General features: G+C 54.5%; 1 protein-coding gene across 1 annotated transcript in view; it reads right to left on the reverse strand.

The window, feature by feature from the left end:
* Positions 1-517: 517 nt before the first annotated feature.
* The window catches only part of LOC142908809 (uncharacterized), a 34,234-nt gene continuing 17,433 nt past the window's right edge, over positions 518-17,318 (reverse strand). The window contains exons 6-8 of the mRNA XM_076059425.1: positions 6,592-6,788; positions 4,203-4,751; positions 518-1,356 (exon numbers count right to left, since the gene is read on the reverse strand). Of these exons, the coding sequence (XP_075915540.1) occupies positions 1,282-1,356; positions 4,203-4,751; positions 6,592-6,788 (821 nt within the window). The 3' untranslated portion in view covers positions 518-1,281. The remainder of the gene's footprint in view (positions 1,357-4,202; positions 4,752-6,591; positions 6,789-17,318) is intronic.

Consider the following 17,318-nt stretch of genomic DNA (forward strand, 5'->3'; position numbering starts at 1 on the left):
GAGGTCCCTCTACCAGGGTCCCTCTACCAGGGTCCCTCTACCAGGGTCCCACTACCAGGGTCCCTCTACCAGGGTCCCTCTACCAGGGTCCCTCTACCAGGGTCCCTCTACCAGGGTCCCTCTACCAGGGTCCCTCTACCAGGGTCCCTCTACCAGGGTCCCTCTACCAGGGTCCCACTACCAGGGTCCCACTACCAGGCCTCTACCAGGATCCCTCTACCAGGGTCCCTCTACCGGGGTCCCTCTACCGGGGTCCTTCTACTGGGGTCCCACTACCAGGGTCCCTCTACCAGGGTCCCTCTACCAGGGTCCCTCTACCAGGGTCCCCCTACCAGGGTCCCACTACCAGGGTCCCTCTACCAGGGTCCCTCTACCGGGGTCCCTCTACCAGGGTCCCTCTACCAGGGTCCCACTACCAGGGTCCCTCTACCAGGGTCCCTCTACCAGGGTCCCTCTACCAGGGTCCCTCTACCAGGGTCCCTCTACCGGGGTCCCTCTACCAGGGTCCCTCTACCAGGGTCCCTCTACCAGGGTCCCACTACCAAGGTCCCTCTACCAGGGTCCCTCTACCAGGGACCCTCTACCAGGGTCCCTCTACCAGGGTCCCTCTACCGGGGTCCCTCTACCGGGGTCCCTCTACCAGGGTCCCACTACCAGGGTCCCTCTACCAGGGTCCCTCTACCAGGGTCCCTCTACCATGGTCCCTCTACCAGGGTCCCTCTACCGGGGTCCCTCTACCGGGGTCCCACTACCAGGGTCCCTCTACCGGAGTCCCTCTACCAGGGTCCTACTACCAGGGTCCCACTACCAGGGTCCCACTACCAGGGTCCCACTACCAGGCCTCTACCAGGGTCCCCCTACCAGGGTCCCTCTACCGGGGTCCCTCTACCGGGGTCCCTCTACCGGGGTCCCACTACCAGGGTCCCTCTACCAGGGTCCCTCTACCAGGGTCCCACTACTAGGGTCCCTCTACCAGGGTCCCTCTACCAGGGTACCAGGGTCCATCTACCGGGGTCCCTCTACCAGGGTCCCCGCTAGTCTGAGGCGCTAGTCTGAGGTGCTAGTCTGAGGCGCAAGTCTGAGGCGCTAGTCTGAGGCGCTAGTCTGAGGTGCTAGTCTGAGGCACCAGTCTGAGGCGCTAGTCTGAGGCACTAGTCTGAGGCACTAGTCTGAGGCGCTAGTCCGAGGCGCTAGTCTGAGGCGCCAGTCTGAGGTGCTAGTCTGAGGCACCAGTCTGAGGCGCTAGTCTGAGGCGCTAGTCTGAGGCGCTAGTCTGAGGTGCTAGTCTGAGGCGGTGCCCTCGTGAGGACCGCTCCTGCGGCTGCGCTTGCTGGGAATCTCCTCCTGGCTGCAGCCCTGGAAAGGGAGGGGGTGGGGAGTTACCCACACACAGAGACCCAAAGACTCACCACACATAGAGACCCATAGACTCACCACACACCGAGACCCATAGACTCACCACACACAGAGACCCATAGACTCACCACACACAGAGACCCATAGACTCACCACACACAGAGACCCATAGACTCATCACACAGAGACCCATAAACTCACCACACACAGAGACCCATAGACTCACCACACATAGAGACCCATATACTCACCACACACAGAGACCCATAGACTCACCACATACAGAGACCCATAGACTCACCACACACAGAGACCCATAAACTCACCACACACAGAGACCCACAGACTCACCACACACAGAGACCCATAGACTCACCACACACAGAGACCCATAGACTCACCACACATAGAGACCCATAGACTCACCACACAGAGACCCATAGACTCACCACACACAGAGACCCATAGACTCACAACACACAGAGACCCATAGACTCACCACACACAAAGACCCATAGACTCACCATACACAGAGACCCACAGACTCACCACACACAGAGACCCATAGACTCACCACACACAGAGACCCATAGACTCACCACACACAGAGACCCATAGACTCACCACACACAGAGACCCACAGACTCACTACACAGAGACCCATAGACTCACCACACACAGAGACCCATAGACTCACCACACACAGAGACCCATAGACTCACCACACACAGAGACTCATAGACTCACCACACACAGAGACCCATAGACTCACCACACACAGAGACTCATAGACTCACCACACACAGAGACCCATAGACTCACCACACAGAGACCCACAGACTCACCACACACAGAGACCCATAGACTCACCACACACAGAGACCCACAGACTCACCACACAGAGACCCATAGACTCACCACACACAGAGACCCATAGACTCACCACACACAGAGACCCATAGACTCACCACACAGAGACCCATAGACTCACCACACACAGAGACCCATAGACTCACCACACACAGAGACCCATAGACTCACCACACACAGAGACCCACAGACTCATCACACACAGAGACCCATAGACTCACCACACACAGAGACTCATAGACTCACCACACACAGAGACCCATAGACTCACCACACACAGAGACCCATAGACTCACCACACACAGAGACCCATAGACTCACCACACACAGAGACCCACAGACTCATCACACACAGAGACCCATAGACTCACCACACACAGAGACCCATAGACTCACCACACACAGAGACCCATAGACTCACCACACACAGAGACTCATAGACTCACCACACACAGAGACCCATAGACTCACCACACACAGAGACCCATAGACTCACCACACACAGAGACTCATAGACTCACCACACACAGAGACCCATAGACTCACCACACACAGAGACCCATAGACTCACCACACACAGAGACTCATAGACTCACCACACACAGAGACCCATAGACTCACCACACACAGAGACCCATAGACTCACCACACACAGAGACCCATAGACTCACCACACACAGAGACCCACAGACTCACCACACACAGAGACCCATAGACTCACCACACACAGAGACCCATAGACTCATCACACAGAGACCCATAGACTCACCACACACAGAGACCCATAGACTCACCACACATAGAGACCCATATACTCACCACACACAGAGACCCATAGACTCATCACACACAGAGACCCATAGACTCACCACACACAGAGACCCATAGACTCACCACACAGAGACCCACAGACTCACCACACACAGAGACCCATAGACTCACCACACACAGAGACCCATAGACTCACCACACAGAGAACCATAGACTCACCACACACAGAGACCCATAGACTCACCACACACAGAGACCCATAGACTCACCACACACAGAGACCCATAGACTCACCACACACAGAGACCCATAGACTCACCACACACAGAGACCCATAGACTCACCACACACAGAGACCCATAGACTCACCACACACAGAGACCCATAGACTCACTCACACAGAGACCCATAGACTCACCACACACAGAGACCCATAGACTCACCACACACAGAGACCCATAGACTCATCACACACAGAGACCCATAGACTCACCACACACAGAGACCCAGAGACTCACCACACACAGAGACCCATAGACTCACAACACACAGAGACCCATAGACTCACCACACACAGAGACCCATAGACTCACCACACACAGAGACCCATAGACTCACTCACACAGAGACCCATAGACTCACCACACACAAAGACCCATAGACTCACCACACACAGAGTCACAGCATTACCGTCCGACACCAATGAGGTAGGGGATCGTTTCGCTGGACAGACAAACACACGCACACTTACACACAAACACACGTACACACACACGTACACATCCACACACACACACACGTACACACAAACACACACACATACACACAAACACACATACACACAAACACATACACACACAAACACATATACACACACACACACGTACACACACAAACACGCACACATACACACAAACACACATAAACACATATACACACACACGTACACACACAAACACGCACACATACACACAAACACACACACACGTACACACATACACACAAACACACGTACACACACGCACAAACACACGCACACACACGCACACGTACACACGTACACACACACAAACACGCACACATACACACAAACACACATACACACGCACACAAATACACATACACACAAACACACGTACACACGCACACACATACACACATACACATGTACACACACACACCACGCATCGTGACGGTGCCCTCACCAGGTCAGCCAGCAGTGGAGTGAACTTCCCACTGCTGCTGTTGCCGCTGCTGCTGTTGCTGTTGTTGTTGCTGCTGCTGCTGTTGTTGCTGGGTAGCTCCTCGGTGCCCGGCCCTCGTAGAACCTCGGTTCCACTCCTGGCTAGGGCTGACGCACGGACGGCGCCACCACCACCACCACCAGCGACCATTCCTCCTCCGCCGGCAACGAGCACGGCGCCGGCGGCGCCGTCGGCACCGAGCCGGGGCGCCGGCGACGCCACCGACGGGCACAGCCGCGCCACCACGGCGCTCACGTTGTCGGCCTTGGTGCCGAGCCGGTGCCAGCGGGACAGCGCCTCCGCCACCAGCGCCTGCGCCAGCGTCAGGTCTACACCGCTGCTGCTGCTGCTGGCACCACCGGCACAACAACCGGCACCACCAGCAGCACAACCACCGGCACCACCAGCAGCACAACCACCGGCACAACCACCGGCACCACCACCAGCACAACCACCGGCACCACCACCGACATCACCACCACCACCACCGGCACCACCACCACCGCTGGCCTGCAGGATGAGACGTGTAAGTGCATGTAGACGTGTGTGTGTGTGTAGATGTGTGTGTGTGGATGTAGACGTGTGTGTGTGGATGTAGACGTGTGTGTGTGTATGTAGACGTGTGTGTGTGTATGTAGACGTGTGTGTGTATGTAGATGTGTGTGTGTATGTAGACGTATGTGCGTGTATGTAGACGTGTGTGTGTGTATGTATAGTGTGTGTGTGTAGACGTGTGTGTGTGTATGCAGACGTGTGTGTGTGTAGACGTGTGTATGTAGACGTGTGTGTGTATGTAGACGTGTGTGTGTGTGTATGTAGACGTGTGTGTGTGTAGATGTGTGTGTGTGGATGTAGACGTGTGTGTGTGTATGTAGACGTGTGTGTGTGTATGTAGACGTGTGTGTGTGTATGTAGATGTGTGTGTGTATGTAGACGTGTGTGCGTGTATGTAGACGTGTGTGTGTGTGTATGTATAGTGTGTGTGTGTAGACGTGTGTGTGTATGTAGACGTGTGTGTGTGTATGTAGACGTGTGTAAGTGTATAGTGTGTGTGTATGTAGACGTGTGTGTGTGTATGTAGACGTGTGTGTGTGTATGTAGGCGTGTGTGTGTGTAGACGTGTGTGTGTGTGTATGTAGACGTGTGTGTGTATGTAGACGTGTGTGTGTGCATGTAGACGTGTGTGTGTATGTAGACTTGTGTGTGTATGTAGACGTGTGTGTGTGTATGTAGACGTGTGTGTATATGTGTGTGTATGTAGACGTGTGTGTGTGTGTATGTAGACGTGTGTGTGTGTATGTAGACGTGTGTGCGTGTATTTAGACGTGTGTGAGTGTATGTAGACGTGTGTGTGTGTATGTAGATGTGTGTGTGTATGTAGACGTGTGTGCGTGTATGTAGACGTGTGTGTGTGTATGTATAGTGTGTGTGTGTAGACGTGTGTGTGTATGTAGACGTGTGTGTGTGTAGACGTGTGTATGTAGACGTGTGTGTGTATGTAGACGTGTGTGTGTATGTAGACGTGTGTGTATGTAGACGTGTGTGCGTATGTAGACGCGTGTGTGTGTATGTAGACGTGTGTGTGTGTAGACGTGTGTATGTAGACGTGTGTGTGTATGTAGACGTGTGTGTGTGTGTGTATATATAGTGTGTGTGTGTATGTAGACGTGTGTGTGTGTGTAAACGTGTGTGTGTGTATGTAGACGTGTGTAAGTGTATAGTGTGTGTGTATGTAGACGTGTGTGTGTGTGTATGTAGACGTGTGTGTGTGTATGTAGGCGTGTGTGTGTGTGTAGACGTGTGTGTGTGTGTATGTAGACGTGTGTGTGTATGTAGACGTGTGTGTGTGTGCATGTAGACGTGTGTGTATGTAGACGTGTGTGTGTATGTAGACGTGTGTGTGTGTATGTAGACGTGTGTGTGTGTATGTAGACGTGTGTGTGTGTATGTAGATGTGTGTGTGTGTATGTAGACGTGTGTGTGTGTGTATGTAGACGTTTGTGTGTATGTAGACGTGTGTGTGTGTATGTAGACGTGTGTGTGTGTATGTAGACGTGTGTGTGTGTGTATGTAGATGTGTGTGTGTATGTAGACGTGTGTGTATATGTAGACGTGTGTGCGTGTATGTAGACGTGTGTGTGTGTATACGTGTGTGTATATGTGTGTGTGTGTATGTAGACGTGTGTGTGTGTGTGTATGTAGACGTGTGTGTGTGTATGTAGACGTGTGTGCGTGTATGTAGACGTGTGTGAGTGTATGTAGACGTGTGTGTGTATGTATGTAGACGTGTGTGTGTGTATGTAGACGTTTGTGTGTATGTAGATGTGTGTGTGTGTGTATGTAGACGTGCCCGTGCTCGCTGCTGCTGCTGTGCGTCCGCACGATGACAGAGCGCCACGGCCTCTGTGGGCGTGAGGACATCCCAGACTCCGTCGGTGGCCAGCACCAGGTAGCGGTGGTGCCCTGGGTCCAGCCTGTAGGTGCTGACGTCCGGCTCGGGGGAGACCACAAACTGGGCGCTCGCAAAGTCGTAGCTCCAGAGGTCCCCTGTGGGATATCGCCAACACACACACACACACGTACACACACACACACACGTACACACACACGTACACACACATACGTACACACACACACGTACCACACACACACACGTACACACACACACGAACACACACACACACGTACACACACACGTACACACGTACACACACACACTCACACACGTACATACTCACACACGTACACACTCACACACACGTACACACAACAACAACAACAACAACCGCCATTCGCCACTAAGTGGCGGTGACGTCACCACGACGCTTGTGCCAGGCTATGTGCACCCTGAGGCCACGTGAAGTGTCGAACGCCCGCTGGCAGGAGGTCACGGGGCAGACCCAGGTGCCACGGGTCGACTGACTGAGATGACTGGCTGATGCACCACCTGTGCCCCCTACTGTGCCAACCTGCTGTGCTTTAGCCACCCGGCGCTCCGCTCGCTGTTGTGAGCGTCGCTCCTCCGCCCTCCGTTGTTGTTGGAGGGCGACTGCCTCCAACTGCCCAGTGGCATCCTTCACGAGCCTCCTCCACAGAGGCCGATCTTGACACCGCTGGTACCAGTCATCGGCAAGTCCACTCAGCTCCACGTCCTCCTGTACCACATCACTCCATCTCTTCTCTAGCCCGTGCCGCGCCCGCTTAGCCCCCTCAATCCGGCCAAACAAAAGCTGTTTCGGCATGCGGTGGCTGGGCATGCGGGCTACATGACCCAGCCATCGCAGCCTTGCCTGCCGGAGGAGCTCACCGATGGGACCCTGCCCAGATCTTTCAAGGATTTGTGAGCTCCTCACACAATCCAGTCTGGTTAAACCCAGGATGGATCGTAGGCAGGCCAGCCTAAATGTTTCTAACCGGCGAAGATGTTCCATTAGGGGGGTCCACGTTTCGCAAGCGTAGAGAAGGGAGGGAATGACCGTGGCCGAGAAGACCTGAAGCTTAGTGCGGAGCGACAGACCAGGTAGCTTCCACACAGCGTTACGCAACCGATGAAAAGATATTGCCGCTCGACTGATTCGGAGTGAGACCTCTGCTGTTAAACTGGAGCCAGTCATAAGCACACTGCCCAGGTATGGGAAACTCTCCACTCTCTCAACTGCCCCATCACCGATTGGGATTTGTGGGGGTGGAGTGTCCGATGGTACAAAATACCCAGGCAGGTGCTTAGTTTTGGTGGGGCTGATGGTAAGGCCCCACCTCTTAGTGGCACGCTCCAGTCTCAGCAGCAGCGTCTCCAACTCCTCCTCTGACTGAGCAGCTATTACCAAATCATCAGCATACATAACGTGGTTGAGCAATAGGGAGCCATCCCTTGACCGCACCCGGGCATCGATTAGCCTCCCATTATATTTGTACCATATGGAGATTCCCCCGGTACAGCTATTGAAGGCTTCACGAACTACGTGGTCAAAATAGATGTTAAATAATGTGGGAGCCAGAGGACATCCCTGTCGCACCCCAAGGTGTACAGGGAATGGCTCTGACTCCCGGCCACGTAGTTTTACCCGGGCCCGCTCACCATCATGAAGGTCCTTAATGATCGTGAGCAGAGGGTCAGGTACTCCAAAAGCACGAAGAACGACCCAGAGCCCAGGCCTACTGACGGTATCATAGGCCTTGACCAGGTCAATAAAGCAGAGATGTAGGTCTTGTTGGAATTCCCTACACCTCTGCTGTAGCAGACGGACAGAAAATATGGCATCTGTGCAGGACCGCCCTTTCCTGAAACCGCATTGGGGCTCCGCAAGCCTCTCCTCAGCGTGCCTGGCAAGGCGATGCTGAATAATCCTTGCCAGGACCTTTCCCGGCACACTGAGGAGTGAGATGCCCCTGTAGTTGTTACAGTCTGTGCGGTCTCCCTTCTTAAAAAGGGGGACCACCAGGGCATCCTTCCAATCCTGCGGAACCCGTCCAGTGGTCCAGACTGTTGTTATGATGTCATATAGGGCAGTCTGTGCACAAACGCCACCCTCCCTCAGCATTTCGCTTGGGAGATCATCTCTGCCCGCTGCCTTTCCTGGTCTCAGACTCCGGATCGCCTTCAATACACACACACGTACACACACGCACACGTGCACACGTACACACACACACGTACACACACACACGTACACACTCACACACGTACACACGTACACACACACACGTACACACACACACGTACACACACACACGTACACACACACGTACACACACACACGTACACACACACGTACACACACACACACGTACACACACACACGTACACACACACACGTACACACACACACGTACACACGTACGCACACACATACACGTACACACAAACGTACACACACACACGTACACACACGAACACACACACTTACACATGTACACACACACACGTACACACACGTACACACACACACACGTACACACACACATGGACACGTACACACACGGACACACGTACAACAACAACAACCGCCATTCGCCACTAAGTGGCGGTGACGTCACCACGACGCTTGTGCCAGGCTATGTGCACCCTGAGGCCACGTGAAGTGTCGAACGCCCGCTGGCAGGAGGTCACGGGGCAGACCCAGGTGCCACGGGTCGACTGACTGAGATGACTGGCTGATGCACCACCTGTGCCCCCTACTGTGCCAACCTGCTGTGCTTTAGCCACCCGGCGCTCCGCTCGCTGTTGTGAGCGTCGCTCCTCCGCCCTCCGTTGTTGTTGGAGGGCGACTGCCTCCAACTGCCCAGTAGCATCCTTCACGAGCCTCCTCCACAGAGGCCGATCTTGACACCGCTGGTACCAGTCATCGGCAAGTCCACTCAGCTCCACGTCCTCCTGTACCACATCACTCCATCTCTTCTCTAGCCCGTGCCGCGCCCGCTTAGCCCCCTCAATCCGGCCAAACAAAAGCTGTTTCGGCATGCGGTGGCTGGGCATGCGGGCTACATGACCCAGCCATCGCAGCCTTGCCTGCCGGAGGAGCTCACCGATGGGACCCTGCCCAGATCTTTCAAGGATTTGTGAGCTCCTCACACAATCCAGTCTGGTTAAACCCAGGATGGATCGTAGGCAGGTCAGCCTAAATGTTTCTAACCGGCGAAGATGTTCCATTAGGGGGGTCCACGTTTCGCAAGCGTAGAGAAGGGAGGGAATGACCGTGGCCGAGAAGACCTGAAGCTTAGTGCGGAGCGACAGACCAGGTAGCTTCCACACAGCGTTACGCAACCGATGAAAAGATATTGCCGCTCGACTGATTCGGAGTGAGACCTCTGCTGTTAAACTGGAGCCAGTCATAAGCACACTGCCCAGGTATGGGAAACTCTCCACTCTCTCCACAACTGCCCCATCACCGATTGGGAGTTGTGGGGGTGGAGTGTCCGATGGTACAAAATACCCAGGCAGGTGCTTAGTTTTGGTGGGGCTGATGGTAAGGCCCCACCTCTTAGTGGCACGCTCCAGTCTCAGCAGCAGCGTCTCCAACTCCTCCTCTGACTGAGCAGCTATTACCAAGTCATCAGCATACATAACGTGGTTGAGCAATAGGGAGCCATCCCTTGACCGCACCCGGGCATCGATTAGCCTCCCATTATATCTGTACCATATGGAGATTCCCCCGGTACAGCTATTGAAGGCTTCACGAACTACGTGGTCAAAATAGATGTTAAATAATGTGGGAGCCAGAGGACATCCCTGTCGCACCCCAAGGTGTACAGGGAATGGCTCTGACTCCCGGCCACGTAGTTTTACCCGGGCCCGCTCACCATCATGAAGGTCCTTAATGATCGTGAGCAGAGGGTCAGGTACTCCAAAAGCACGAAGAACGACCCAGAGCCCAGGCCTACTGATGGTATCATAGGCCTTGACCAGGTCAATAAAGCAGAGATGTAGGTCTTGTTGGAATTCCCTACACCTCTGCTGTAGCAGACGGACAGAAAATATGGCATCTGTGCAGGACCGCCCTTTCCTGAAACCGCATTGGGGCTCCGCAAGCCTCTCCTCAGCGTGCCTGGCAAGGCGATGCTGAATAATCCTTGCCAGGACCTTTCCCGGCACACTGAGGAGTGAGATGCCCCTGTAGTTGTTACAGTCTGTGCGGTCCCCCTTCTTAAAAAGGGGGACCACCAGGGCATCCTTCCAATCCTGCGGAACCCGTCCAGTGGTCCAGACTGTTGTTATGATGTCATATAGGGCAGTCTGTGCACAAACGCCACCCTCCCTCAGCATTTCGCTTGGGAGATCATCTCTGCCCGCTGCCTTTCCTGGTCTCAGACTCCGTATCGCCTTCAATACTTCCTCAGCAGATGGCACCTCAGCCAGCCACTCACAGGGGGTGACTTCATCCAATATTTGAGGCACCGCAGCCTCAGCAGGGTCATCCTCACTTTGTGCCACGATGTTTTCCTGGCTGTGGGATTTTCCCTCCCCCAGGACCTCACAGAAATGCTCAGCAAATCTGCGAACCTGTTCCTGGGGGTCGGAAATTGGATCACCGTTTTTTCCCCTAATGATGGTAATAGGTGTGGCGCTGCAGGTTACTTTTTTGATGGAGTTAAATAGCGATTTGTGATCACGGGCCACTGAGGCAGACTCCATCTCCTCAGCAACCCGCGACCACCACCCATCCTTGCAGCGCCTCACGGCTCTCCGAACCTCCGAGCGAAGGCTGCGGTAAGCCTCCTCATTCTCTGACGTGGGATTCTGTAGCCGATGACAGTGGGCCTGTCGCTTTTTCTCAACCATCCTGAACAACTCCTCTGTCATCCAGGGTGTCTGGGGAGGTCTGGACCGCGTACCCAAAGCAGCCATTGCAGCTGCATGAGTCACAGTCCTAAACCTCGCCCATTTACCCTCGACATCAGGAGGAGTCGGGGACGATGCCAATCCCAGCCGCAAGCGATGATGAAATTCTCGCTTGCAACTTTCATCAGATAACTGAGACCAGGCCACTTTAGGTTGGAATGGGGTCCTGGGTGTACACCCACCACCGGAGTGGAAGAATGGCAGGCGCATCTTACAGATGACTAGTCGATGGTCAGAGGGCAGATCAGCTCCACGGTAGGTCCTGGTGTCAAGGACATGGGCTCGCATTCGCTGGTCCGTCACTATGTAGTCCAGCAGATGTTCTTGCTTGGACCCGGCATGCATCCATGATGTTGTGTGGATGCGCCGATGCCGGAACAGCGTGTTGGTAATTACAAGCCCATGGGCTGCACAAAAATCTAGCAGCCTCCTACCGTTGTTATTGAGCTGATCTGGCCCATGCCCTCCAATCACTCCAGACCAGGTGCCAGTATCATGACCAACTCGGGCATTGAAGTCACCCAACATGATGACTCTATCCCGAGGGACCACTTTAGCCAGCACCTGTGACAGGAGGTCATAGAAGGCATCTGACTCATCGGCTTTGCCTGCATCCCTCCACGGATGTTCATCTTCGGTGGGGGCATAAGTAACCACGACCACCATTCCTCGCCTCCGGTTGATGGGAAGGCGAGCCCAAAGTAGCCTGGGGCTTACAGCTTCCCACACCTCACCGCCACGCTCCCACGCCCCCTTCATTCTTTTGTTCAAAAGAAGACCCACACCCTGTTGTTTGGCAGTCTGCTGCCCCGAGTAGAGGACTGTCCACCCCTCATGGTGGCAGGAGCCAGAGCCGGTCCACCGGACCTCCTGAATGCCGCATAGATCCATGCGGTACCGGTCCAGCTCCCGACAGAGGAGTGGCAGCCTCTCCTCTGCAGTGAGCGTTCGAACATTCCACGTGGCCACCCGTAGTGGCTTTTCGTTGCTACACACACATGTACACACGCACACACGTACACACACACGCACACACGTACACACACACGTACACACACACGTACACACACGTACAAACAAAGAACAAACAAAGATCCCCCATATAGCCTTAACAGACTGTTGGGGCAAGTGCTGTTAGCGAGCACCTATGAAGGCCGGAACGGTACACGAGGGGGTGGGTGGCCAGCACCACGCCCGACCGCCTTTGTCTCCCTAGTGGCAATGTTTACACACCGCACCAGGTACTCATTTGAGGCTGAGTCGACCTAGGGGAGGCCCGGGACCGGTTCAGATAATCGTCACTGGTGTTGTCCGTGAGCGGGAATCGAACCCGGGTCGCCAGGTTCATAGCGCAGCGCGCTAACCGCTACACTATCGCTCCCCACAACACACACGTACACACACACGTACACACACACACGTACACACACACACGTACACACACGTACACACACTCGTAAACACACACGTAAATACACCTATGCGTACACACACATATACATGAACACACGTTTCACAACAACTGCCATTCGCCATTAGGTGGCGATGACATAACCAGGGCGCCTGTGCCAGGCTACGTGCACTTTTAACGCCAGATGAAGTGTCGAATGCCCGCTGGCAGGAGGTCGCCAGGAGGTGCCACGGGTGTGTATAGGTGTGTGTGTGTGTAGGTGTGTGTGTAGGTGTGTGTAGGTGTGTGTGTAGGTGTGTGTGTGTGTAAGTGTGTGTGTGTAGGTGTGTGTGTGTAGGTGTGTGTGTAGGTGTGTGTAGGTGTGTGTGTAGGTGTGTGTGTAGGTGTGTGTAGGTGTGTGTAGGTGTGTGTATAGGTGTGTGTGTAGGTGTGTGTAGGTGTGTGTGTAGGTGTGTGTGCCGGACGGGCAACTCTGTCGTGGACAGTGCTGTGGGGGGAGGTCCAATTTTGATTGGCTCCTCTACATACACACACAGGGGCTAAACGGGGGCTCTGGATGGATGCGAGGGGCTGGTAACCCCTCCACCTTCAATTAATTACCACTAAACCACGAATTAAGAATATATAACTAATAAGCTTGTGCCGGAGGCCCCGGGAGGCCAGGCGTCTATGACGTCTCCTGGCCAAACCCCAATTGGCGGAGCCAGGAGATTGAATATCTACCCTCGGGGCTCCTCCAGAAACAACGAAAAACCACTACGGGTGGCCACGTGGAATGTTCGAACACTCACTGCGGAGGAGAGGCTGCCACTCCTCTGTCGGGAGCTGGACCGGTACCGCCTGGATCTATGTGGCATTCAGGAGGTCCGGTGGACCGGCTCTGGCTCCTGCCACTATGAGGGGTGGACAGTCCTCTACTCGGGGCAGCAGACTGCCAAACAACAGGGTGTGGCTCTTCTTTTGAACAAAAGAATAAAGGGGCGTGGGAACATGGCGGTGAGGTGTGGGAAGCTGTAAGTCCCAGGCTACTTTGGGCTCGCCTTCCCATCAACTGGAGGCGAGGAATGGTGGTCGTGGTTACTTATGCCCCCACCGAAGATGAACATCCGTGGAGGGATGCAGGCAAAGCCGATGAGTCAGATGACTTCTATGACCTCCTGTTACAGGTGCTGGCTAAAGTGGCCCCTCGGGATAGAGTCATCATGTTGGGTGACTTCAATGCCCGAGTTGGTCATGATACTGGCACCTGGTCTGGAGTGATTGGAGGGCATGGGCCAGATCAGCTCAATAACAACGGTAGAAGGCTGCTAGATTTTTGTGCAGCCCATGGGCTAGTAATTACCAACACGCTGTTCCGGCATCGGCGCATCCACACAACATCATGGATGCATGCCGGGTCCAAGCAAGAACATCTGCTGGACTAGATAGTGACGGACCAGCGGATGCGAGCCCATGTCCTTGACACCAGGACCTACCGTGGAGCTGATCTGCCTTCTGACCATCCGACTAGTCATCTGCAAGATGTGCCTGCTATTCTTCAACTCCGGTGGTGGGTGTACACCCAGGACCCATTCCAACCTAAAGTGGCCTGGTCTCAGTTATCTGATGAAAGTTGCAAGCGAGAATTTCATCATTGCTTGCGGCTGGGATTGGCATCGTCCCTGACTCCTCCTGATGTCGAGGGTAAATGGGCGAGGTTTAGGACTGTGACTCATGCAGCTGCAATGGCTGCTTTGGGTACACGGTCCAGACCTCCCCAGAGACCCTGGCTGACAGAGGAGGTGTTCAGGATGGTTGAGAAAAAACGACAGGCCCACTTCGGAGAGCCATGAGGTGCTGCAAGGATGGGTGGTGGTCGCGGGTTGCTGAGGAGATGGAGTCTGCCTCAGTGGCCCGTGATCACAAATCTCTATTTAACTCCATCAAAAAAGTAATCTGCAGCGCCACACCTATTACCATCATTAGGGGAAAAAACGGTGACCCAATCTTCGACCCCCAGGAACAGGTTTGCAGATTTGCTGAGCATTTCTGTGAGGTCCTGGGGGAGGGAAAATCCCTCAATCGGGAAAACATCGCGGCACAAAGTGAGGATGACCCTGCTGAGGCTGCGGTGCCTCAAATATTGGAAGAAGTCACCCCCTGTGAGTGGCTGGCTAAGGTGCCATCTGTTGAGGAAGTACTGAAGGCGATCCGGAGTCTGAGACCAGGAAAGGCAGCGGGCAGAGATGATCTCCCAAGCGAAATGCTGAGGGAGGGCGGCGTTTGTGCACAGACTGCCCTATATGACATCATAACAACAGTCTGGACCACTGGACGGGTTCCGCAGGATTGGAAGGATGCCCTGGTGGTCCCCCTTTTTAAGAAGTGGGACCGCACAGACTGTAACAACTACAGGGGCATCTCACTCCTCAGTGTGCCGGGAAAGGTCCTGGCAAGGATTATTCAACATCGCCTTGCCAGGCACGCTGAGGAGAGGCTTGCGGAGCCCCAATGCGGTTTCAGGAAAGGGCGGTCCTGCAAAGATACCATATTTTCTGTCCGTCTGCTACAGCAGAGGTGTAGGGAATTCCAAAAAGACCTACATATCTGCTTTCTTGACCTGGTCAAGGCCTATGATACCATCAGTAGACCTGGGCTCTGGGTTGTTCTTCATGCTTTTGGAGTACCTGACCCTCTGCTCATGATCATTAAGGACCTTCATGATGGTGAGCGGGCCCGGGTAAAACTACGTGGCCGGGAGTCAGAGCCATTCCCTGTACACCTTGGGGTGCGACAGGGATGTCCTCTGGCTCCCACATGATTTAACATCTATTTTGACCATGTAGTTCGTGAAGCCTTCAATAGCTGTACCGGGGGAATCTCCATATGGTACATATATAATGGTAGGCTGATCGATGCCCGGGTGCGGTCAAGGGATGGCTCCTTATTGCTCAACCACGTCATGTATGCTGATGATTTGGTAATAGCTGCTCATTCAGAGGAGGAGTTGGAGACGCTGCTGCTGAGACTGGAGCGTGCCACTAAGAGGTGGGGCTTTACCATCAGCCCCACCAAAACTAAGCACCTGCCTGGGTATTTTGTACCAGCGGACACTCCACCCCCACAACTCCCAATCGGTGATGGGGCAGTTGTGGAGAGAGTGGAGAGTTTCCCATACCTGGGCAGTGTGCTTATGACCGGCTCCAGTTTAACAGCAGAGGTCTCACTCCGAATCAGTCGAGCGGCAATATCTTTTCATCGGTTGCGTAACGCTGTGTGGAAGCTACCTAGTCTGTCGCTCCGCACTAAGCGTCAAGTCTTCTCAGCCACGGTCATTCCCTCCCTTCTCTACGCTTGCGAAACGTGGACCCCCCTAATGGAACATCTTCGCTGGTGTGAAACATTTAGGCTGGCCTGCCTACGATCCATCCTGGGTTTAACCAGGCTGGATTGTGTGAGGAGCTCACAAATCCTTGAAAGATCTGGGCAAGGCACCATCGGTGAGCTCCTCCGGCGGGCAAGGCTGCGATGGCTGGGTCATGTAGCCCGCATGCCCAGCCACCGCATGCCGAAACAGCTTTTGTTCGGCCGGATTGAGGGGGCTAAACGAGCGCGGCACGGGCTAGAGAAGAGATGGAGTGATGTGGTACAGGAGGAGGTGGAGCTGAGTGGACTTGCCGATGACTGGTACCAGCGGTGTCAAGATCGGCCTCTGTGGAGGAGGCTCGTGAAGGATGCTACTGGGCAGTTGGAGGTAGTCGCCCTCCAACAACAATGGAGGGCGGAGGAGCGACGCTCAGAACAACGAGCGGAGCGCCGGGTGGCTAAAGCACAGCAGGTTGGCACAGTAGGGGGCACAGGTGGTGCATCAGCCAGTCATCTCAGTCAGTCGACCCGTGGCACCTGGGTCTGCCCCGTGACCTCCTGCCAGCGGGCGTTCGACACTTCACGTGGCGTCAGGGTGCACATAGCCTGGCACAAGCGTCGTGGTGACGTCACCGCCACTTAGTGGCGAATGGCGGTTGTTGTTGTTGTTGTGTAGGTGTGTGTGTAGGTGTGTGTGTAGCTGTGTGTGTGTGTAGGTGTGTGTGTGTGTGTAGGTGTGTGTGTGTAGGTGTGTGTGTGTGTAGGTGTGTGTAGGTGTGTGTGTGTGTAGGTGTGTGTGTGTGTGTGTAGGTGTGTGTGTAGGTGGGGAGTGATAGTGTAGCGGTTAGCGCGCTGCACTATGAACCTGGCGACCCGGGTTCGATTCCCGCTCACGGCCAACACCAGTGACGATTATCTGAACCGGTCCCGGGCCTCCCCTAGGTCGACTCAGCCTCAAATGAGTACCTGGTGCGGTGTGTAA

This window comes from Petromyzon marinus, unplaced genomic scaffold (genome assembly GCF_048934315.1).
Source record: "Petromyzon marinus isolate PM22_M1 ecotype Great Lakes invasive population unplaced genomic scaffold, UKy_Petmar_22M1.pri1.0 PM_G_Scaffold_101, whole genome shotgun sequence".
Classification (NCBI taxonomy): domain Eukaryota; kingdom Metazoa; phylum Chordata; class Hyperoartia; order Petromyzontiformes; family Petromyzontidae; genus Petromyzon; species Petromyzon marinus.